This window comes from Silurus meridionalis, chromosome 18 (assembly GCF_014805685.1).
Source record: "Silurus meridionalis isolate SWU-2019-XX chromosome 18, ASM1480568v1, whole genome shotgun sequence".
In the NCBI taxonomy this organism is placed as follows: domain Eukaryota; kingdom Metazoa; phylum Chordata; class Actinopteri; order Siluriformes; family Siluridae; genus Silurus; species Silurus meridionalis.
The window spans coordinates 13,045,443-13,069,425 of NC_060901.1; the positions used below are offsets into that span (position 1 = coordinate 13,045,443).

The 23,983-nt window shown below is 37.4% G+C and overlaps 1 protein-coding gene across 3 annotated transcripts in view; it reads right to left on the reverse strand.

Annotated features, from left to right (window-relative positions):
- Positions 1-1,000: 1,000 nt before the first annotated feature.
- The window catches only part of LOC124401173 (kinesin-like protein KIF21A), a 41,062-nt gene continuing 18,079 nt past the window's right edge, over positions 1,001-23,983 (reverse strand). Inside the window, exons 6-36 of one of the 3 annotated variants that reach the window (XM_046873219.1) lie at positions 23,245-23,412; positions 22,820-22,935; positions 22,181-22,376; positions 21,782-21,971; positions 20,558-20,621; positions 20,151-20,345; positions 19,507-19,554; positions 18,530-18,605; positions 18,195-18,303; positions 17,471-17,659; positions 16,648-16,847; positions 16,373-16,480; positions 16,200-16,268; positions 15,793-15,938; positions 14,780-14,924; positions 14,031-14,225; positions 13,718-13,819; positions 12,504-12,669; positions 12,338-12,358; positions 11,274-11,331; positions 10,962-11,016; positions 9,627-9,814; positions 9,386-9,511; positions 9,063-9,095; positions 8,680-8,816; positions 7,489-7,663; positions 7,177-7,341; positions 5,410-5,527; positions 4,832-5,002; positions 3,651-3,850; positions 1,001-2,084 (exon numbers count right to left, since the gene is read on the reverse strand). In XM_046873219.1, the coding sequence (XP_046729175.1) occupies positions 2,027-2,084; positions 3,651-3,850; positions 4,832-5,002; positions 5,410-5,527; positions 7,177-7,341; positions 7,489-7,663; positions 8,680-8,816; positions 9,063-9,095; positions 9,386-9,511; positions 9,627-9,814; positions 10,962-11,016; positions 11,274-11,331; positions 12,338-12,358; positions 12,504-12,669; positions 13,718-13,819; positions 14,031-14,225; positions 14,780-14,924; positions 15,793-15,938; positions 16,200-16,268; positions 16,373-16,480; positions 16,648-16,847; positions 17,471-17,659; positions 18,195-18,303; positions 18,530-18,605; positions 19,507-19,554; positions 20,151-20,345; positions 20,558-20,621; positions 21,782-21,971; positions 22,181-22,376; positions 22,820-22,935; positions 23,245-23,412 (3,987 nt within the window). In that variant the 3' untranslated portion in view covers positions 1,001-2,026. The remainder of the gene's footprint in view (positions 2,085-3,650; positions 3,851-4,831; positions 5,003-5,409; positions 5,528-7,176; positions 7,342-7,488; positions 7,664-8,679; positions 8,817-9,062; positions 9,096-9,385; positions 9,512-9,626; positions 9,815-10,961; positions 11,017-11,273; positions 11,332-12,337; positions 12,359-12,503; positions 12,670-13,717; positions 13,820-14,030; positions 14,226-14,779; positions 14,925-15,792; positions 15,939-16,199; positions 16,269-16,372; positions 16,481-16,647; positions 16,848-17,470; positions 17,660-18,194; positions 18,304-18,529; positions 18,606-19,506; positions 19,555-20,150; positions 20,346-20,557; positions 20,622-21,781; positions 21,972-22,180; positions 22,377-22,819; positions 22,936-23,244; positions 23,413-23,983) is intronic. The other 2 variants (XM_046873221.1, XM_046873220.1) reach the window with 2 other exon arrangements.

Genomic DNA, 23,983 nt, shown 5'->3' on the forward strand with positions numbered 1-23,983 from the left:
CCACCATTTGCCTCACACAGTGCAACACATCTCCTTCACATAGAGTTGATCAGGTTGATTGTGGCCTGTGGAATGTTGGTCCACTCTTCTTCAATGGATGTGCTAAGTTGCTGGATATTGGCAGGAACTGGAACACGAGAAACATGGGGATGACGAGCATGCAGATGAGCTTCCCTGAGATGCTTTCTGACAGTTTGAGCAGAAATTCTTTGTTTGTGTCAAACCGATTGTTACTGCAGCTGTCTGGATGGCTGGTCTCAGACTCTGTTCTGGAACCGAACTTCCCCTAGATGTCTGTACAGCGGAGCCCTGAGTATCTTCAAGCGCTGATTGAAGACCTACCTCTTCCTGAAACACTTAAATAAGCACTTACCAAGTTTGCTTTGCAGAATTTAAGTTTGTAATCTTGTGTACCAGTGTAGATTTATTCATCGCGAGAGACTCAAAGCAGCACTTTTGTACGTCGCTCTGGATAAGGGCGTTTGCTAAATGCACCAAATGTAAATGTAAATGTCAGACAATCTTGGAGATGAAGATGCTGGATGTGGAGGTCCTGGGCTGGTGTGGTTACATGTGGTCTGCGGTTGTGAGGCCAGTTGGGCGTACTGCCAAATTCTCTAAAACGCCTTTGTAGACGGCTTATGGTAGAGAAATTAACATTCATTTCACGGGCAACAGCTCTGGTGGACATTCCTGCAGTCAGCATGCCGATGGCGACATCTGTGGCATTGTTCATTACTATAGAGAGTATTAGTTATTAAGAATAATCATAATAGTAATCATATACATACATTGCAGCTAAAGGACTTGAGAGTTTAAATGAAACCAAAATAAAAGCCAAGTAATAAAATAAAACAGGCAAATAATATTTATTTAATAAATATATAGCTATAGAAAAAAAGGCTATTAAAGCATTTATTAAAGATACAAATATTGTAATCAAAATATGGCAGTAAAAGTAAGGAAAATGTAAAAAAAAACTCTTTATAAGCGGAAGAAGAAAAAAATAGCATGTGATGGTTTTTAAAATGAGAGATCAATGCAGCGTGAAAATATTCGAACAAGCACATTACTTAAAACTCATTTTTAATGCCGTTACGATTGTGCATAAAACAAGTCTGCCTCACTTCTATCTTTTCTAGGTTTAATAAATGAAAAAAAACATTACATTACAGTATATTATGATGCCTTTCGATGTCTCTAACATGACTTGATCCCATTTTAAGTTGTACTGCAATTATATAATAGAAAAGACAGACACCAAATGATTTTTTTTCAGACATGATTTGTATTGACCTGGGATTTTAGACAGAACAGCCTTGGTTAAGACAGTGATTAATTTACAGTCAGTGATCCCACATACAGTACATAAAAACCCTATCTGCACAAATGTACATTTAAAGATCAGCACTTTATGAATCAAACACACTAACATACATCACAAATACAGTAGATATGACAGTGTGTTCCACTAAAACATCTGGGTGCACAAGTATTTGTACCAGTAGTAATACAGTTGAGCGTAAAGTTGCTGTTTTTGTGTTTATGCTGCTCAAACTCCCAATGCTGAGATGAAAGGCAACAACGTTTACTTACCATTAAACAGCACTGACATCGAGGTTTTCAAAAAAGGTTTCATTTAAGAGCATGTTGGTCCCATTCAGTCAACATGAAAACGTTCACATATTTTCAGCATACAGCACCAAAGCCCAGCTTCGGGTTTTGCACAAGCTAGCGATGTGCATGTGACCTAAATTCATATGAGGATTGGTAGCAGTGCTCAGGCACAGGGCACTTTTAGATGTACACTGTTAAGCTTTGTTTTCTGCCAGTTAAAGATGCACACATGGGATGCTGTATGCTGAGGAAAATACACAGCCAGCATAGACACACACAAACAAACACTCACTCGACCAAGTGAGGACGCTACCAAACTTCCAGGAAACAAAACAGCCAGCAAAGAGTGCCAGGTTTCTTTTGCTGTGCAAATAATACACTCAGTTTATAGTCACATCATGTGTTTGAGTCAGTAAAGCCCATCATCCAGAGAGCCTTTAATTTGCCAGATTCTCACTGTCCGATCTCTGCAGGAACACAAAATCAGAAATAAAATTTAGTGTATCTGCTGTTTTAGTACACTGCATTTATAAAATATTATAATATAAATGATGAAAAAATATATATAAAAATGCATTATTGTTGTCTATTATTTTATACATTTACACAGAGAATGATGTAGCGCTACACTATGTACATACAGGGCATGTTGTGTGATCAGCTTGAATTACAGCATTGAATTTAGTGTCGAAGCTGATTACCGTAATTTCCGGACTATAAAGCGCACCCATATAAAAGCCGCACCTTTATATTTATATACAAATATTTTTATTTTTAACATTATTAAGCCGCACCTGTCTATAAGCCGCAGTCTTACATCCTACATCAATGTACTTTACACAGGCTTTAACGAAAGACACATTACACACGGTGTAACGGGTGAAATATGTTACGCTTCCTTTAGGAGCATAGCGGTATTTTGGGAATAGCCTGGCACAGCATTTTTCCGGTATTACTGCGTGTGTTCAAGACGAGGATTATGTACTAACCCGTAACGCTGTTGCCAAGAAAAAATAAAAAAGCACAAGTTTTGGAAACCTGTCTGTGCTTATATGATTTCTGTTGCAATTGGAGTTAGCGAGCTCTCCCTTCACCCAGACTCAACATGCTACAACGGCTTGTATCTAAACAGTAGCCGACCAAGAAAGTCATTGTTCACTGTCTTCCTCCTTCCTTTCACAACTATTTCTCTCGGGAGTTTATCTTTTGGCATCGTCGTGCGTTTAAAAAAAAAGTTTTTTCTCCCGATGCCGTGCAGCTCAGAACACAGGTGAGGTGCGTTTTTCCTTTCCGTTCGGAAATTTCATTGGTCTTTCATTGCTCATTAGATGGATGGATGGATGGATAGATAGATGGATAGATAGATGGATAGATCGATCGATCCTTTAAACGAGCTTAGTTCCTACAGTACTGCCCTTTAACACCATTTCCAAGCAACCACAGTCATGCAAAGAAAAAAAGATGCTGAAAAGCTATACAAAATCACAGCATTATCTGCTGGAACTTTGCACTGGAGCAATTTATACATGGGATTCTGTAATTTCATTACAAATTCAACTATGGACAAATCAGAATCAAATTCTTGTCACTGATATTTATCTATTTAATTGGTAAAAAACCTCGTTTGGTATTTTGTTTCATCTGTGGAATCACTAACAAGTCTGAATCAAAGCCATTAGCATTGTTCTTTAGATTTATAGCAGATTTTAAAAGATAATTTAATATGCTTTAAGGGGAATAAGGTAATAGCATTCAGATTAATAAAGGTACAATATGTCATTGGCCCATTTTATTAGACAACATGAAGATGAACATGGTAATGAGTATTTTCATCAAAGCCAGTAATTGCTTTAAATCCAAATAATTTAATCTAATGTTTAGATTATCTAGACAGATCTTAAATTGGAGCTTTAACCTAACATTTGTATGTTTATGTACACATTTATTGGTCATGGTCAGATTTCAGTGGACACATGTATGTTACATACTATACAGAACAAGTTTGTATGTGTGTGAGTAAGTAGAGGACTCACTCTGAGGCTGTGAAAAGATGAGTGCTGTTAGTAGAGATGCTGTTGATCGCACAGTCATGTCCTCTTAGTTCCCCCAGGGGTCTGAGTGTATCCGAGTGCCACAGCTTCAGGAGACCTCCTCTGCACACACTCAGTAAAATCCTGGAATCCGGCACAACTGCCAGTGCACTCACCCAATCAGAGTGTGCCCTGTCAACCTGCTGCTCAGGGCAAAACACACACAGACACACACACACACACACACACACACACACACACACACACACACACACACACACACACACACACACACACACACACACACACACACACATTGACATTTTTTCAAAGCAAACCATGCACTTTTAAATTCCCTATTAAAGTCAGTTCGTACATCTCATTACAAGTTAATAGGTAACAGATTTTCTCTGCCAGCGAGCACTTCACTTGCAGAGAAAAACTTTGTTTATTCTTGTCACAAATTAGGAAAGAACCATAGGATTGAATACCATGCGAACCTATTAATTGTAGCCCATTTCATTTTCAATGTGTAAAGCTTTCTGGCACTACAGAGGGGGTGGTGCTGTCGGATTGGCAAAAAAAAAAAGAAAAAAAACCGAAAATGCGAGGAAAAAAACAAAAAAAACAAACAGAATTAGGCAAAACTTTTTAATTATATGCGGTGGAAACGGACTTCCATATGAATCTTCTTCTCGCCCCTCGCTGTATTTTTATGTTCCTTAATTTTTCATTGTGCAGCATCTTTTGTGTTCCCTGTCCAGACCGCTCCAGAGTTTAGCGGGTGGTGTGTGTAATAATTGGTCCGTGGGAAACGCAGTGCTCCATGATTTCTTTTTTTATTCTAATTACTCAAGGAATCGTTACAGCCCTAAATTGATATACTTCCGAATAATATGTTGAGACATGTATGTATGTATGTATGTATGTATGTATGTATGTTAGAGAGAGAGAGAGAGAGAGAGAGAGAGAGAGAGAGAGAGAGAGAGAGAGAGAGAGAGAGAGAGAGATAGATAGATAGATAGATAGATAGATAGATATTAGACAGAATTGCCTATTTCAGATTTCCAATATAAGATTAAGCTTTAGAACAGGCAAGTTAATATAAACATCTCTCATGTCATGTCTAGTCTGGCAGGGCAGTACATGGCCTTAACTGTATCTTCTTTCTTTCCCTTTCATACCTGTTTGAGCTGCTTGCTAGACAGGTCCCATCTCCTGATGCAATGGTCTCTGGCTGCACTGTACACTGAGTTTCCCAGAATGCTTACAGCTTCCAGGCCATCCTGATGAGTGGGTTCAAAGTTATGAGTAGATGGGATGCTTCCTTGAACTCCTTCCAAGATGTCAAACATCTGAAAACACAAAAAGTGCACACAAACACATAGGCAGGCAGTCACACACACGCACACACACTTCACGTTCACACACTGCTAGGAAGCCGTAATTGGGCATAGCTGATAATAAAGTGGTTCAGAAGTACATACTAGAAAACCACTCTGTAATTTTGTGGAACCTTGAGAGCTTGATTAATATTGTAAAGTTGCATTTTGAGGTATGGTAGGCTTTGAATTTGCTGCAGTGGCACATGTGGTGCTGTGAGTGCGCAGAGTTTGAAAGGTAATGATTAAGTATAGCCTACACACTAGACACCCAAGAAGGACTGGCACACGAAGTATAAAATATGTACTTAAGTATAATATATTCAGAGCTTGTGCGTGTGTGTGTGTGTGTGTGTGTGTGTGTGTGTGTGTGTGTGTACCTTTAGGCTGTGGTCTTTGGAGCCTGTAATGACCACATCTTGACCGTTTCCCAGCTGATCCACAGCTAGACACATTACTGGCCCCAGATGACCTGTCAATTTCCCAGTAGAAACAAACCTGTAGGAGGACAGAGAAAAAGATGGAAAAGGTTGTGCTGTAGAGTTTTGGAGTAAATACAGTTTGATATGGACTGATTGGTATGCCAAACCCAAAACACCCTCATATTCTAAAGTTAGCATCTCTAAGAAGTGATGAAAGGAAACAGCGTGAATGAATATTCTAGAAACCTCCCAATACTCAGACATCGAATGACCAAGATAACGAATGAACACTAATCCACCTTCTTGATTTCTATCTGTTCATTTATAGATAGCTAGGGTAGTATCTTAAGTTTCAGCTGTTACTCTAGTCTAGTGCATCTGTAATATTAAAATAAAAACTGTCGACACAAGAGGTGGCGTAAGAAGTGTTCAAGAAAAAGTGTTGACTATTGTGAGGATATTCTGAGATATCTGACAATACCACAGCCATTTGTAGCTGGGAGTATCTCTGAATATTTTATTTGGGGGAAGGATGGTAAACTTTCTCTCCCTTGTCCATTACAGTCACAATTGCCTACCACTACCATGTTGTGAAGCTCTGACATTGAATTTTCTTTATAAAGGTGTAATAATTCTGTTACGTTATGTCAAAAAATGAACATACATAAATTCAAAACAATGTTATACCTGAACCTTCAGGCTTAAAAGTCATAAGAAAAAAAAATAACCTTACAATGATGTTGTAATATAGTTTTTATCTTTGTAGTTTTATTTGCTTTTAATCTCTCAGAGGCACCTTTTTTTGTATCCACACACCATTAGGTAGAGGCAATTTCAACTGAAATGTAAACAGTCCCCATTTCTGAAAAGAACACTTTAAAGAGTTTTAAAGCTTGACCCTGGAATGAAGAAAAAAAAAAAAGAATCATGAAAGCTTCCATCAAATACATTTCACACAAATGTTTATTGATGGAATGCAGCAGCTGCCCTTCAGCCTCCATTATAAGCGAGTTTTCCATTTCTCTGTGTACAGGGAAATATCGATATTATTGTAATGGTAATTGCACAAAGAATAGAGACGCAGGGGGGAGTGAATATTAGGTTAAATGTGGTGAAGCATTTCTCTGACTCTAAAAACATCTGAATTGTGTTGAAGATAGGTTTAATCTATTGCTAATGTAATGCAATGCAAGGTAGGTAAGTAGGTAGGTCGATCGATCGATCGATAGATAGACTTATAAGAAACGATTTGGAATTAATTTAGCATATGCCATATGACTGATAGAGAAATAGAAATATTTTATGCTACAAACACAGACTGGCTGACAGGCATAATTTATTTTCAAATTCCTCTCATGAACTATAATATAAAATTCAGAAAAGAAATAAACCATTTTTATGATGCTTTAAGTGCCACACCAAAACAAAATAATCACTGGGAAAATAACTACTTTAATAAACCACATAGGGACTGAAATGTCACTTGAGAAAAAAAAAAAAAAGTTGTGTCAGATAATAGTACTAAAATCAAAGTGAAAACTTTTGCCAAAATGATTTATATGACCGAGGCTAGCCTGGTACTTATACACTCTCTTATACACCAGTCTCTATACACTCTGTTCTTTTTGTTCTGAATTAGACCATAGAAGCTAATACAGGTTATTAGATCCAGTTGACAAGGCAATATCTGATAAACTATAGGAATAAAGAACTAGTTATCTATACCTTCTCAGATCCCACATCCTGACGGAGTTGCCTGCTGCAGCATATAGGAATGTTCCAGTAGGATTCAGGGCAATCTGGTTGATCTGATTCTCACCAGGAGGAATAGTAGCAGCTCGACTGCCCAGATTAGCACAGCTATCACCATGAGACACCTGACCAGAGGACCTGAGACAAAGTACATTTAAGCCATCTTTTTTTTTTTTAACAATATAGAAGCATTAAATAAAAAAATATTAAAAAGAGTCTTGCTAAAGTTAGATGCTCATTTAACATTGAACCAATCAAGTATTAAAAGAGCGAAGTGTAACTCACGTGAGTGTACGGATGCACTTGGCTGAATCCCTGATGTCCCACACTTTAATATAGGTGGTTGAGACAGTGAAGACGAGGCTGGAGCAGTATCGAACAGACAGCACACTGCTCGGGTGATCACCAAGAGACATGATCTCCTGTCCAGTCACCAGGTTCCACACCTTACATGTCCGGTCTGCCACCAAACACACATGTGATGATCATTTGGGTTCAAGCACTAATTTGTAGCTAATCCCCAATTTGCAATATTAATTATATATATATATATATATATATATATATATATATATATATATATATATATATATATATATATATATATATGTATGTACACTGATCTACACTTGCAAACTGTTACATTATAGAGACAAAACCCAATCTGTACCTTATGACATTTTATAATCAAAATGTGTAATAAAATCTACTTTTTAAAAACAAGTGATTTAAAACAAATGGATGAGCTCAAAATGTGAGAAAATACAAATTATTCATAACAAAAGCACTATTTACAACTGTCAGACTCACACAACTGCATAATGAGAATGCATTTTCCTATCTTCGAGTAAACATAAAATTATATATTTGCTTTTATTTTTGAAATGACCAACTCCTTTTTTTCCTTATTTAGGGTCGTCATTTCTGCAATTTAATCTACATCTTGGTGCCAAATTGTGCAACAAATTAAACAAATGGCATTCCTGTGTGGCTTAAATCAAGGAGTTTTTAATGAACAAAATAAACAGTCTGTATAGCTCATGGTTCAGGAAATATAAGCTAAAATGCTCAATTCTGTGCTATAGCTCCACCATCAGGCCAGTGCACATTGTCATTTCTTGACTAAAACTTTCTTTCGCTTCTACCATTAGGGGTCTCCACAGCGGATCATTCTCATGTTTGATTTGGCACGTTTTTACGCTGGATGCCCTTCCTAACGCAACCCTCCCCATTTATCCAGGCTTGGGACCGGCACTAAGAGTGGCGGGGGTTGGTTCCCTGACCGGCGTTTGAACGCGGGCCGCAGCGGTGAGAGCGCCGCATCCTAACCACTAGACCACCAGGGAACCCATTTCTTGACTAACTAATTGTTTTTTTCTTTGAGCAAACCCTCTATTGTGCACCCACATAAAATAAAAATGGGGAAATTACCAGTGTGTGGTTTATTTTTTCCAAAACTCGAAGTAGAACGTTTACCTTTTGATCCGGTAAATAAAAGATCATCAGTGGAATCCACACACATCACGGCTTTTGTGTGTCCCTCTGCTGCATACACACACTGAATCTTGGCTGCTTGACTGCCCTTAGGACACGGCACAGTATTGATCACTCCTCTAAAAAAAAAAAAAAAGGATACGCATATATACACACACACAGCCAATAATGAATAACAAAATAAATTATGGTTATATCACATTAAGTGACAAATGAGACAATTAGCTGCAATCAGCAGAAAAAGGTCATTCTTAAAGGCAGCACGCAGCTTACAGACCAAAATAATCAGCTACAAGATTAATACAGAGACAATGTGGAAAGCTGGCAAAACTGAAATGTGCCGGAAGCGGGTCAAGAACAGATACCTCTGACCCTCGAAGATAACAGGATCATTAAATCTGTAAGAGAACAGAAACATACATGCCAACACTGATGACTTCAATGTCAGATTAAGGATCATATTGTAGTAACGTATACAAGAAGGTTGTTAAGCACACACTGAGTAGGCACAAATGATGTATGATGTACCTTTAAATTATTTTAAATTAAGCATCAAACATCCTTAATTAAGTCATTACAGAACATGCACTTATAAAAATTATTAATGACTTAATTAAGGATGAAATGCTTAATTAGTATGTAAAAATGTTTTGCTATCTGTTGTTTTTCTTGAACTCCTCAAACTCACTGTTTTGTGTCTTGACTCTTGGGCTTGTCTGTGGACGTCTGACTCCTTTCCTGATTCGTCCTGCGTGTCAGAGGTGAGCGTTCCACTGATCTCTTCTCCGTCGCTGTTGGAGATCTGATGCCAGATCTGTGTGGTGTAAATAGTGTTTATGTTAACACACCAGCATAGCAGAAGCTTTAATACTAGGCCTGAACAGAGTTTACTTGCTTTACTCAAGACTTCATACAACACCAAGACGTACGAAACACTTGTTCTGGGTGGGAAATTTGTCGGCAGGTCTTTGTCCACTGAAGAAGACAGTAAGCTTATAATTCCCTCTGAACTTTCGGAAATAGATAGAAGAGGAGCTGAGAAATCATCCAGAGGGGCATCAGGGTCAGTGCTGTTGGCATACAGCAGCTCCATCTGTGTGGTGGTTCTTCTTCGAGCCTGAGGAACAGTCAAAACTTAGTACAGAACATATTTAATGTAATTCATACAATACTATTACAATATAAACATGTAATATATTTTCAGGCACGATGTGTTCTATCATAATTAAATAGTAGTATCTTTCCAGCTTCCTGAAATGTTCTTTTATTGTAATAAAATAAAAAATTCTTACAGGGAATGGGGGTGTAACAATACACGTATTCATACAGAACTGTACAGGACCTTAGGTACAGTTCACATGTGTACCAAATGCAATTCCTGCTTTATGGGTGGTATAGTTCAAACCTGAGTTCTTTCAGATTAAGTGGTGGACTGCAAATTGTTTTTTGATGTCACCATGTGACCCATACGGGAAACACGATTTGCACTGAGCATCCATGCAACATGTCTACTTACTGTCCTAAATATGTTAAAACAATTTACTGCCCTTTTTTTAGTTTGTGTTTTATTAAACTGGAAAACATAAACAATGCTAGGGGTATAATACTAAAATAAACTATATATTATATATGATATATGTGTGTATATATATATATATATATATATATATATATATATATATATATATATATATATATATATATATATATATATATATATATATATATATTATAGTTATTTATTCATTCATTCAGTTTATTTATTCAGAAATGAATTAATACCTAATTTATTTATTAATTTATTAAATTGAATTAAATAAAAATTGAATTTGTTTTTTAAAAATAAAAACTGTTGATGTTTAACATCAATTGTTAATATTAAACTACGTTAATAAAAAAACGACAAGCAATTTTACCTTTTGCATTTCTTCCTCCGGACTGTACTTTTAAGTTTAAAAACTTAGGGAGGTACCGAACTCATAATCTTGAGTACTGTTCCACCCCTAATAGGTAATGATGTATTGTACTATTAAATAAATGCGATTTGTCTTCTGACAACTGAGAAAACACTACAAAGCGGTTTGGTGAAACCCAGTGTTTAAGTAATATTTCTCTGATTTAGAAACCTTCTAATATTAAGGTTTTACATAAAATCATTGCTATTTCTTGAGTATACACAAAATGTAAGACATACGTGTGAACTTCTCTTGTAAACGTCTTTTCCAATATTAAATATATGTTTGGTGTACCTTATGATGACATACCTTACTTCTGGGTTTGGGCTCTGCACACAACTTCATCAAGTCTGAGGCCAAAGAACTGGAACAGACAAATCAAATCCCCAGTAAGACATAAGGTACAGTGAGCAGATCGACTGGAAGCTAATCCCAGCTATTGTTATTGTTATTATTATTATTAAAGTGTGCAGATAATGACGGTTTTTCAGTGAATAAGCAGATGATAAAATGGTTATTATGGTTGAATGGTAGTGTGTTTGGAACCAATATATCATTTAGAGCATTTGTTTATAGATATTAAATGATATATTGTGTTGGTTTGTAATTATGGCGAGTTACCTCCCCTCAGTAGCTGGACTCCGGTCCGATTCATCACTGCTGCTCTCCTCGCCATTCTCTAAATGAGCACAGAATATACAGGCCTTGACACAATTACATTCAGGTGTGTGCACACATTGTCGAACATAGCATTAACTAGTGCGTTTTGAAAATATCTAATTACCAGCCAATAGCTCGGTCTCACTAATGACCAAGGAGTAATGACTAAATACATGAACTGGAAGAAAGATGGGTTTTTGAGGACCAGGTTGGTTATATTCTATGAGACAACTGTCCATGGATAGCTGTGGCATACACTATTAAAGACTCAAATTCACAGTGAACTCTTTTTACACTTACCTCAAATGAACATATGATTGAAGTAACTTTTTACCTTTTATTTTACCCCAGTGTAAAAGTAAAAGCAGCAAACATGGTAACATATCTTGACTGGTCGGCTACATTTGGTATAACGAAAAAAAGTGTGTATATTTTCAAAAATAAATTCCACCACTAGCGTTATTTATGGTTTGGGGGGGTTGGAATTAGCTGAATTTCTAACTTGAATGAGGTTAGCTGCTTGTTAAGTTGAAAAGAAAGGAAACGTGCAAAAGGTGTTGTGTTTATGTATAAACATAACACCGAGCCATTGTGAACAGTCAATCCGAATTCAAAATCAGTGTCAGTTCACAACATAGGGGCTCAACACAACAGAAGGGTGTGGATACAGGCGGTCATTCAAGAGAATCCAGTTACCAGAAAGATGTTAGTAAGTCATTAAAATGTCAATTACACTACAAACTGTAGTGTGTCTCTGAGGTCAAGCATTCTAACTACTGAAAAGAGCTCAGTTGCAAACACAAGGCAGAAAACTATAGCACTCAAACACCCACTGAATCCCAACTGTTAGCATCCTAAAGGCGAGAAATGCACTAGTTCTTTAGTGGGTTTAGCTGGTTTAAACATGGGACTGTTAAAAAGTCAGAATAGGAGGATTTTGAAAAAAAGCTAGACCCCATGCACATTACTACTATTACAGATTCTGACCGAGATTCTTGTGCTCACATACAGTTTTGGGGACTTACCAGTTGCTGCATTACCTAGCTCTGTTAGGGTTTGGGTGACAAAAAGAAAAAAAGTAAATCAAGATCAAACTCAAAAAGGTGAGGCTGGAGTATAGAAAATGAGAGCCATGCTGGATGCTAGGTGAAGTACATGCATGAGTGTGTGTGTGTGTGTGTGTGTCTGCACCTTGCAGAGCGTTCCCTAATAAAGCGTCCAGCTCTGGGTTGAGCTCGGCTTTCTCCTTCAGCATGTGGAAGAGAAGTTGGTTCTGTGTGGCACTGTTAATCTCTGTCTGCTTCAGCCGGCCCTCCATTACTTTAATCTGAGACTCTTTCTGTGCTGCCTGCAGACCCTAGAGGAGGAAAATCCACATTCAGTACATATATGTAAACATGACATTTGGTCTTTAGTAATTTCTAATTTACAAGTTTTTCAAAAATGTAATTGAAATTTTTCATTCCATTCAGTGTAAATACACGATGCCAGTAGATGCTAAATGTGGTACTGCACTGGAGAAATTTTCCTCAGTTTGTGTCTGCTACTGATGGTGTCGAGCAGTGGTCCCCAACCCCCGAGCTGCCGGTACCGGGCCGCACAGAAAGAATACATAATTTACATTAATTCCGTTTTATTTATTATCTGATTCTGAACAATGTTTTATTTTGGAAAATGACCGGATTCTCTCTCCGCCACATCTGTCTATGACTCACTCTTTGATTCATGTCATGATGCCTCTGTCATATCTCTTACCTCCATTCGCAACCTTCTTAAAGGGGCTGCTCCAGCCGCTAACACATAATACATTAGTGCTCAATTCAAACCCCTAAGCGAGCAAAATTAACAAAAAAACAACACAGTGGTTAATATTATTATATATATTTTTTTTATGGTCGTATCATTTTATTTTGTTGTATTTATCCGCCACACCTTGAAGGCCGGTCTGTGAAAATATTGTCTGACATTAAACCGGTCCGTGGCACAAAAACTTTTGGGGACCGCTGGTGTAGAGTACTGTCTAACATCAGTTCAAAATCTTTTCACGGTGTGAATTCAATATCACTTTTAGGACACATTTCGGTCATAAAACATTAACATTTCCACAAATATTGGCACCCTTATGACAGATGAGCTTAAAACGGTTAGGAAAAATGTTGGCAACCTTATAAATCCTTATAAACAAAATGTATCTAAACCATAGTGACTTTTTTATTTATTTACTTGATATTGATTTACTAGCATATTCATACATACGGTCTTAAGCTTCTTAATGTTAAATCTTTCAAATATTGTTCAAGTTCAAAGTAATTAAAAGGTCTTGGGGGCACATTAGCATCACAAAATCCAAATTGACAAACATGACTGTGTGTTTTTGGATTAATATGTTTACATGTCTTCTGTACCTTATTGATGGCCAAAGAGATAAAGTGGTCAAGTAGGAAGCGTGCCTCTGATAGAGTGCAGGAGCTGATCACTGCAGAGACGTCCACTGTGTCACCCTCCTCCTAAGATATATATGACATATACATGCATTGAAGCTTTAGGAATATTTTGGTAGCCTAGTCTTAGACTAAAATGTTGATGCAAAGTCCGTCTAATTTAGTCCAAAGCTGTTCTGTATCTGTAAAGTCCATAAACACGATTACACAGATGTTAGACACTACGACAGCTAATTGCACATAGCCGTATTTATAACACGATTATAGCCATGAGTACCTTAGCTTCTTCCATTTGCATGATGTTGGCTTGGCATTCGGCAATGCTGTCATTGATGTAGTCAATGTTGGCTGAGAGAGACTCCATCTCCTCGTTGAGAGACTGGACGGTCCTGTCTGTGTCACTGCCCTCTGTTACAGTCTTGTCCCTTTTCTTTACCAGCTTCTCTCTGCGCTTGGTCAGTTCTTCCCGTTGCTAGAACACACACAAACAGCAAAAATAGCTGAAGTTACGTTTGTCATATGAGTATTACATTATATGGGTAAGTTTTGTGAAGACCTGATCATAGGATTTAAATGAAGATTCTTTTTGAACATCCCATTCCCAATTTACTCTCAATTTGCTGTTTTAATACTCTCTAATCTTCTGGAAAGATGTTTCACTAGATTCTGGAGGTTGGAAGGTGAAATTTGTGTTCATTCAGCCAGAAGGGCATTAGTAGCTGATGTAGGGTGAAGAGGTCTGGAGTGCAGTCAGCAATCTAAATTCATTCCAAAGGTGTTAAATAGGATTAAGGCCATAGCAGGCCACTCAAGATCTTCTAATCCAACTCCAATCTTCATGAAGTTGTCTTTGTATACAGGGGCACTGGGGAAACAGACGGTCCTATACATTTGTGTGACAACTTTGTGGTAACAGTTTGGGGAAGAGCTACACATGGCTGGACCTGGGCAGGTGTCCCTATACTTCTGTCCATATAGGGTATTTGACAAAAGCACTAAAACTGACCACTTTGTTGCATCACTTACCTTGAGGAGACGGTTCATATCTGCCTCCATGTTGGAGATGGTCATTCTCTGCATGATGAGGTCACTGACACGCCTCTCCAGTGCCTGCCATTTGGCCCGTGCTGTTCTGGTTGAGAACACGCCCCCTGACCGCATTTGATATTTCCTGTTATGAAGTTCATACTGAATTAGCTAATTTATACCCACTAATATATACATTTGAAATTATGTAACTGTATGCGCCAGTTATTTTAACTTTAGAGAAACACAATGAAGAAAAAAAAAAAGCAGAAATAACATTGGGTCTGTAAACATAACCAAAAAATCCCCTTTATCTTATTTACTCTCCTCTGTACACACGTGTACTTTCTATTAAGAGTGGCCCAAAGCATTTAAAAGAATATATATATATATATATATATATATAAATTATTAAGTAACAAAATGTGTCTAAATAAGGTGCTGGGTCACCACATGGTGCCAGAACCACTTAAGTGAACCCTGAAATAGAATTAACACATTTTTAGAACTTTATTTGGCTGCAATGCAATTGCATGTAAATTATCTATACAATATTATTCCCTCAATCTGTGTTTTAATGACGGTGAGAAAGATGGTGATAACAGATCACTTCAAAAATCTCCTGTATGTGTTCGGTTGCTTTTAAATTTCAAGCAAGTGATGAACGATTTAGACGATTTTACATTCAATAATCACTTATGCTCTGTGAATTGGCGCATAGTCGTTCTAAAAGAAACCACTTCTATCAAGGTAGAAAAGTTCCATCACGATGTAAAGGTGATTTTCAGACTAGTGTACCCAAACCACTAAAGCAAATTGGTACAGACACCATTTAATTTAGAAACCGATAATAAATAGATTTATTTGGTATTTTAAAATAAATGTGCTAAAAGAAATTAATTGGGCCAAGGACATTTGGAATAAACACTTTTGTAATGAGACTTAAATTATAATCAAAACACAAAAACATTTAAAGCTAAAAGCAATACATCCTGCACCCTGGCAGATAGTACCTGGTTCCGTTAGGTGCACTACTCCCAGCAGTATGTGCGCGAGTGTACCCGGGGCGTGCAGGAGGCTCTTGTAAAGGCTCAGGCAAGCTGATCTTCCGATTCACCTTTCCTGAGGTCGGTCGAACCTGCCTCCTCAGAGCAGTCACCTATAGAGCACACAGCAAAATAATACACAGATAAAAATGTGGGGTAAACCCCTTTCAACATCATATAGTGTTGAAATCTTGCACTTGATTGGTCATAACCTGCTAATTAATTTTCTATTACAGGAAAGCTTTGAAAGTAGCTCTGGTTACAAAGCCACTCCCAGGATTAGAGCATGTGCTTATCCCAATACATTATCATTTCATTATCAATTGACCCTGAAAAAACCCCAAACTTTTTTTTCTTTTAATTGTTTCCTTCACCTCTTCTGTTCTCCTGCGCAGGATGAGTTCCTGTTGTCTTTTCTGAGCCTCCAGCTGCCGTACCAGGTGCTGTACAAGAAAACAGAAATGAAGGTGAAACAAATGTCAGACTGTATGCATGAAAAATCCATACAGCTCTGCATTTGTATGAAGTGAAAACCGACTCTCTATACCTCCTGTCTACGCTGGTCCTTCTTGAGTGTGGCGATCTCACGGTTGCGACGGGTTTCTGAAGCAAAGCTCCTTTCCTGCTGCTCCTTCATTTGCTTCATTAACCCAACCTTAATCAAATATTATTAACATGTTGCTAAAATGAGTCAAACAATGTGATTCAGCATAGTTTAGACATACACGTTGATTGATGCTAGACATGTCTAGATAACAAACCTAGCTGTGAGTGACCACACTTGAAAGAAAGAGCATCCAGTACAGTTAAATGGATGCATACCTTGGTCTTCTTCATCTCAGAGACCTCCTGTTGGAGCTTCTTGAGCTGTTTCTCGTACTGGGACTGGTTCTTTAGCAGACGTGCATGCTCCTTTTGAGCCGAATGAAGTTTTTGCAGCTCCTTGTTCATGGAGCTCAACTTTTTCTCGTACTCGGCCTTGATCTTCTTCGCCTTCTCTTCTGTGCCCGACTCCACCGAGCCTGCAAAAACATGCCACCTTTAATAATACCACTTAAACAATGGCATATTCACAGATTCTAATGGAGTTATGGATTAATAACAGCAAACAGAAAATGTAGAACAGATAGTAATTAGCAGGTAATTAGTAGGTTGGAAATAATTACCAACTGATGCATCATTTTTAAGTAAAATGTGACTGTTTTCTGTTTACTCTGTATTGGTTTATTGTGTAGGTTGTCAATTATAAAAGCACTCCAATAAATATAGATGAATGTGTAACTATGGGTGAATATGTAAATGTGGATAAATATGCAAGTCTGATTTCAATAAAGAGATTTTATTGTGCACAGTTGCACACAGCAAGATGAAATTGAATTACCCCATGGCACATTATCTGATTTAGCAGAAGAAAAGGACCGACTTTGTATTTGTATCTGGCATGTAATAACAAGCCCCATGTTCCCAAATGAGAAGACAGATAAAAAAACTCTGTGCCTGTAAAGCATTCTGTAGCTCTGCCTGTCTAAAAATAAAAATAGCAACTATGATAACGTTGCCTAGATTGTCAGGCCATTCCACAGTTCTCCAGTTTGTAATTTCATTGTAAAGAGAATCAAATCGGAAGGAAGACAAAGTGTCGTACCCATGTTGTGCAGCACACGATCTCTCTCCAGTTGCGTGTCTCGGATCTTGTTCTGCAGCATCATAAGTTTCTGCTCGTACTGCTGTTTCAGCGTGTGGAGACGCCGCTGACTGTTCTCCAGTTCATCAATCAGCTTCTGTTTAATCGCAATCTCACAAGTAATGTTCGCCAGATCTTCTTGGAAGTTGTCTGTGAGCAAATCAGGCACATCTATGATCAATACATGTTCTCTAACTATTGTGTGCATAATGAAGGTGAACTGATTATATATATATATATATATATATATATATATATATATATATATATATATATATATACACACACACACACACACACACACACACACACACACACACACACACACACACACACAGTATACAGTATTCAAATAAAAATTTTATTTCTCATGACATAGTGAAATGCTGTTCAACTTGTAAACATAAAAATAAAGACAAAATAGAGAAAAAAAATAAAAGGAGTAAATTAACGTAAAAAAAAAAAACAGAGTGAAATTATATTTAAAATATAATCTGACTATAAAGTATGAGAAGTTGAATAAAAAAAAAAAAAGATTTTTACTTCAAAGATTCAACTATTCAACTTTTATTCAACTGTTAAGGAAGCATGCTTGATAGCAACATTTGCAACAACATATGATGTTGATAACAACATGTGAGACTCGCTTTTAAAGTTATAGGTATAGGAAATTGACTGTCTTTACCTTTCTCATCCAGCTCGGAGTCTGACTCATCCGAGGTCTCGTCTGCCTCCATCTCATCTTCCTCTTCCTCTCCCTCACACTCATCTCCCTCTTCATGATCGCTTCCTTCCTATATAATCAGTTACAAACGGACTCAAATCATCTTACCTTGCAATGCATATGATGCTTAAAAGTAAAGTATTGCCATAATGCTGCTTCACAAACTAAATACAATGTACAGTATGGATGAACAGAAGTTATTAATAGCAAAGTGGTTTTGTCTACATCCAGACTGCATTATTATTATATTATTAGAAAACACATTATTTTCTTCAAATAATGGAAACCAAACGCACTGCCTCTGGCTCCTCACTGGTTCTGTCTGATGGCTCTTTGTCCTGGTCATTGTCAGGCCCCTCCTCTTTAATGACACTGTAAGAAACATATTCAACAATTGAATAACTTAATGAATAATTAAATAAACATACAGTAATACCTCGGTACTCAACGGCTACGAAACTCGTCAAATTCAGTACTCGTCACGTTATGACAACTGTAACATGTTTCCGCACGTGTCACATTTTCGGAGCTTGACACCGACTCTCATGATGAAACTTGTGAGCCCTTCAGACTCGTAGTAAAACAGATGCACGAAGAGTCTCATGTTAGCTCATGAACAGTGCCATAGCATTCTATTTTTAACATTTTAGGACCCATGATTTAAGCTTAAAATGCTACCACCTACTTGTTCGATACTCATCAGTTCCAGCACTAGTCTTGAGTATTACAGACCAGAATTAACAATGAGTGCTGAGGTATTAATGTACGTTTTACCCCCAAACAACTGAAATTGATGCTCCTTTTGGTAGCTCTATTGGTAAGTTGATTAGGCAACAACACTGTTTACTGTTAATTACACACATTACTTACAAAATATTTTTTAATGTCAGTAGCATTTTTTTGTTGGGGTTTTTGTTTGATTTGCTGTTGGTCTGCAATTCTGTCATAAAATCACAGAATCTAGGAAAGCAAAGCTCATTCAGTGATTACAGTGTAAAAACCCAGGAATTTACGCTTCTGTGTAACCCAGGAAGTTACACAAATAACTGAACGTTGTTCTGAAATTGAGATAATTAGCAATAGATCAGGAGCACTTGTTGTAAAAGTATGGATGAAAAGCAAAGAGGTAAGAGGTTATGGGTAAAGTAGAGTGTAAGGGTGTCTTGTTTCTCCCACGATGCCATCCACTTCCATGTGCAATATAAAGTATACATATTTATAATTATATATAAAGTGATGTTAAAGGGTTAGTGGTGTAGTAATGAGCTCAAACCTGTCGCTGTCATGGTCGTCGCAGGAACATTTTACCATCTGCTGTAGTCTTCAGATGAAGAGAGTGAGTGGAGGTGAGAGAGTAAACCGAAAAACAACAGTAATTATATTATAAAAAAAGCCTTTGCTAGATAGACTGTTTCTGAGGTGTATGCATTATTGAGTTCTCAGTCATATGCCGTAAGAATATTTGTGTCTTGTTTCTGTGAACCAGGGGCAACTGAACAAGACCCGAATTGCTCACGTCAACAATATTTTGGATTCAATATGGTCACTATAATGTCTGTGAAATAAATACATAAAAACAAAATATTAGTTTTGTCTTGTGGTGTAGGAGATATTCGGGACATTAGCTACATTTATTCTGTCTAAACATTGCAAAGACCACAATGACAACCTTGAATACACATAACAGCGCAGTAGGGCTTATCAAATGAATTCCATGGAAAGAATAATCACTGTCTGGTGTTATAATTACAGTTGTCATTCACTGTAATAAGGTATTATAAAAGAGGCTCCAGCAGGTGTGCACAGAACTCATGGGGAGCATGGAGAGGCAGGCCTCACAGCCAATAAATAATTCTCCCGAAAATCCTGAAAAGACACTGAAATCCTGATAACCCACAGGTGTGTGAGGAGGCTCACCTCTTTTTTTTTCTCTTTTCTTTCTTTTTGAGTTTCTCCAGATTTTTCTTGGCGATCTCAATGATGTCAGATGCCTCCTTCTCTGGGCCTTGTGGAAACTGAGTGCTTCCTCCGTACAGAGAGGAGCGTGTCTCAGCCCGGGATAGGTTCTTACGCAGGCTCTCGCTGACTGCCTCGCTCTCTAACAGCTTGGCCCTGGAGACCATAAAAATGTCAACACTTCAACACATAACAGTTTAAGTTGAATACACAAAGGGAAATAAAACACATGGACATAGAGACTGACAGACTAAGATTTAGACACACACACACACACACACACACACACACACACACACACACACACACACACACACAAAGCTTGAGATAAAATACACAGAGTGATTAAAGCATACAAGGTACTTTACCTGAGTTCCTCAATTTCTTTAATGTAATTCTGAATCATGTTGCTTATTTCCTCATTTCCTTCACCTGCAAAGCCACAGAAGAAAACCCGAATGCTGTTATTAGAAAACTTACTGGAATCTTAATCTCAATTTTAATAAACACCATTCATACCATGATGCAATAACTAACAGTTAGGCACTAGGCATAAGAATTAGGCATAATAGAACATGGGTTCAAGAACACATTATTAAAAAGCAATAGTTAAAACCATAGTCTACCATCCAAACCAATAGTTTAGCCCTGTTGAGTTCTTTGATCTGATTGAGTAGAAGGTCTTTGATTTTCAGGCATATAGTCTCATAAACTCATTCTAATGCGTTATTCTATATTCTATATAAGCAGCTTATTCACAGGGGCACCAGAAGTTAATCCTAACCTAAAAATAAACTGGGAAAAAAATTTCTAGTAGAGCTTATGGCTTATACAAAAGTCAAAAAGACAATTATTCAAGATGTTGTCAAAAAAGTTCCCAGTGCTTTATAAAGCTCTTTTTTTTCTACTTAAAGAAAAAGTGGTCTGTGCACATTGCATTCATTTGTTTTTTTGTTCTGTGTTTGTTTTGTGTTTTCATATACAATGAAAAAACTATGTAAAATATTTAAAATACACCTCATTTATAGATTCTTGACCCTTTTTTTGACTAGTTAATTGGTTCTGTTGGACTCTTAAAAAAAAAATCGATTCAAATTCATCAGTGGCTTCATCCAACATTTTGGCTTCGCTCTGAGAGTTTCATACGGATTATTTTGTGTATTTTAAAAGCAACAGGAGATTCGCACCCAAAACCTTTGCACACAACCCCTTTTCCTTGTAGAACAACCCGTTCCTGCCCCACACAACTCTTTTAATATTCAATTAAAAATAAGAATGAAGGCATCATAATTCACATTATAATAATTGTTCAATAATAATTGAACTCAGTGTACACAGACCATAAGGGTTGCTGTGGTTAAAAAAAAAAGGAAACACTTCATGATTCATCATGCCTAATTTCCTTACATTATTTAAAGAACTAATGACAATACAAAAGCCAAAAGTGTACATTTCATTAACTTTATAAATCTTGTTCAAAATAAATGATAAAATGTTCAAGCGTTTTAAAAACATTTTGACCTTCTTTAAATTCAGCGGTTGTATGAGGTGTGATGTGAGGTGATATGGAATATGGTTTTGTCTCAGTATACCTGTTTTAGCAAGGACCTGGTTGGCCTGTTCAGTGAGCAGCTGTGTTAGTCGAGCTCTCTGAGCATCGATGGTCTCCTGCATGGCCTTGACACGGATACGCAGGTTCTTGTTCTCCGTCTGCAGCATGGTGTTCTCATGGACCATGTCGTTAACGCTTTCCAGGCCGTCCTCACCTACCATGCGCTTACCCTGTGTCCAAGCATGCAGACCAACAGAGATATTTCTTCACTAACTGCACCAATGAATTCAGGTTTCTTTAATTATACATAAAATGGGGTATTAAAGACACTATTAAATATGCTATATTCATATTTACACTGTGACAGCCCAAACCCTTTATATTACTTTATATTACTTATATTTATATTGTCCTGGGTTTTTCCTCCCTTCCCTCTTACCGTCTTGTACTCCATGAGCTCCATCTGCAGCCGTGCAATCTCGGTTCTAAGGGCGCTGATCTGTTGGCTGGCTCGGTCCTGATTCACCACCACCTTGTTCTTGATGTTACGTGCCCGGTTAGCATACTTCAGAGCGTTCAGGGTTTCCATGAAGTCCCGGTCTGAGGGGCTGATACAGGCTATCATCACTGTCTGACTGGAGGGGCAGGTGGAAGACACAAACAGACAGATGGAGAGATAAATAAAGAAAGATTATAGTCAACTCATTCAGCTTTTAAAATTTTGTCCAAAAAATGTCAAGGATAAAAAAAATAAATAAATCATCAAAAAAAGACATAAAAAAACATAAAAAAAGAATCCATGACGCAACATAATTTAAATAAATAAAATGAATGAAACAGCATTCTCTTTTCAAATATTTGGGATAAATACATTTCATAGATGAGGGCGTCAAAGCCACTCCATTTCAAAGAAAAATCTTTGGTTTACATTTAATCTTAGATTTAAATGGCATAAATTTAAGCTCTATGAAATACAATTAAACTCTTCAATATGCAGGAGGGAAATTTCACTTCACAAAAGCATTTACACTTAATTTATAACACATATGTCATGGTAAAACAATTTCGAGATGCAGACCTGTTCCCTCCCAAAGAGTCCTGAAGGAGCCGGGTGAGCTTCGAGTCACGATACGGCACATGTGTGGATCGTTTACACTTGTCTCCCAGGGCACTAATTACATTCCCCAAAGCGAGCTATACAAGACATACCAACAACAAAAACATAAAAACCAACATACAAAACCCAAAACAAAATAATTATAAAAAAATTAAGAAGTAAACTGGTGCCGTTTGTGCAAAACACCACTAGATGGCGATATTGACCACAGCAAGAAAGTGACTGAATAAAATATTCAGCGCCTGAAAAGAGATTCTTATCAGGAATGAGCGCCCCTATAGGCAAGCTAAAAAGTTATGGATATAATGGCTCATTATCCAATCACTTTTCATAACAAGTTAAATAATCTTTCCTATCAAATAATGCCATGCCACTCTGAAGTATACCAGTCCACAATTGATTGAGATGCCCTCTTTAGCTCTGTCCCCGGTTGCTCCTGTTCTCTTCAGTCGTTCTGATCCAGCCAAGTCTACAAAGTGAAACTTGGCTGTGAGGGTTTCAAACTCGTTCATCTCTGAGGAGCCATTGGCCAGCCTGTTGTCTGTCTCGCTGTTCTAAAGAAGAACCCAATAAACAAAGATTAAATGAGATTAAAATGGTATCCAATAAAAAAAAATACTGAATCAAAAAGAACAACACAATCCAAATATGTTGCAAAAGAGTACCTAGTAATGCATACTGACTAGTAAGAAGAAGGTGAAAAATGAGGAGACTGAGGAAGAACAAGGGAGTAATCAGACATCTGAATGAGAAGAGTGTGAATAATGAGGAGACTGAGGAAGAAGATGGTGAATAATTAGATGTCTTAAAAAGATGGTGAAAAAAATTTGATGTCAGAGAGAAGAGGAGGAGTAATGAGGAGTGAGCAAGAACAGCGGAGTAATCAGACATGAGGGAAAAAAGGGAGAGTAGTGAGGGGTTGAGGGAGAAGAGTGAAAGTAATGAGAAGTTGAGGAGAAGAGTGGGAGTAATGAGGAGTGAGAGAGGAATAGGGGTGTAATGAGTAGTCTGAGGGTGAATTGTGGGTGAATAATGAAGTCTGAAGGAGAAGAGGGGGAGTACTGAGAAGTCTGAAGCTGAGGAGAGTAAAAAATCAGGAGTGTGAAAGAGAAGAGGAGGAGTAAT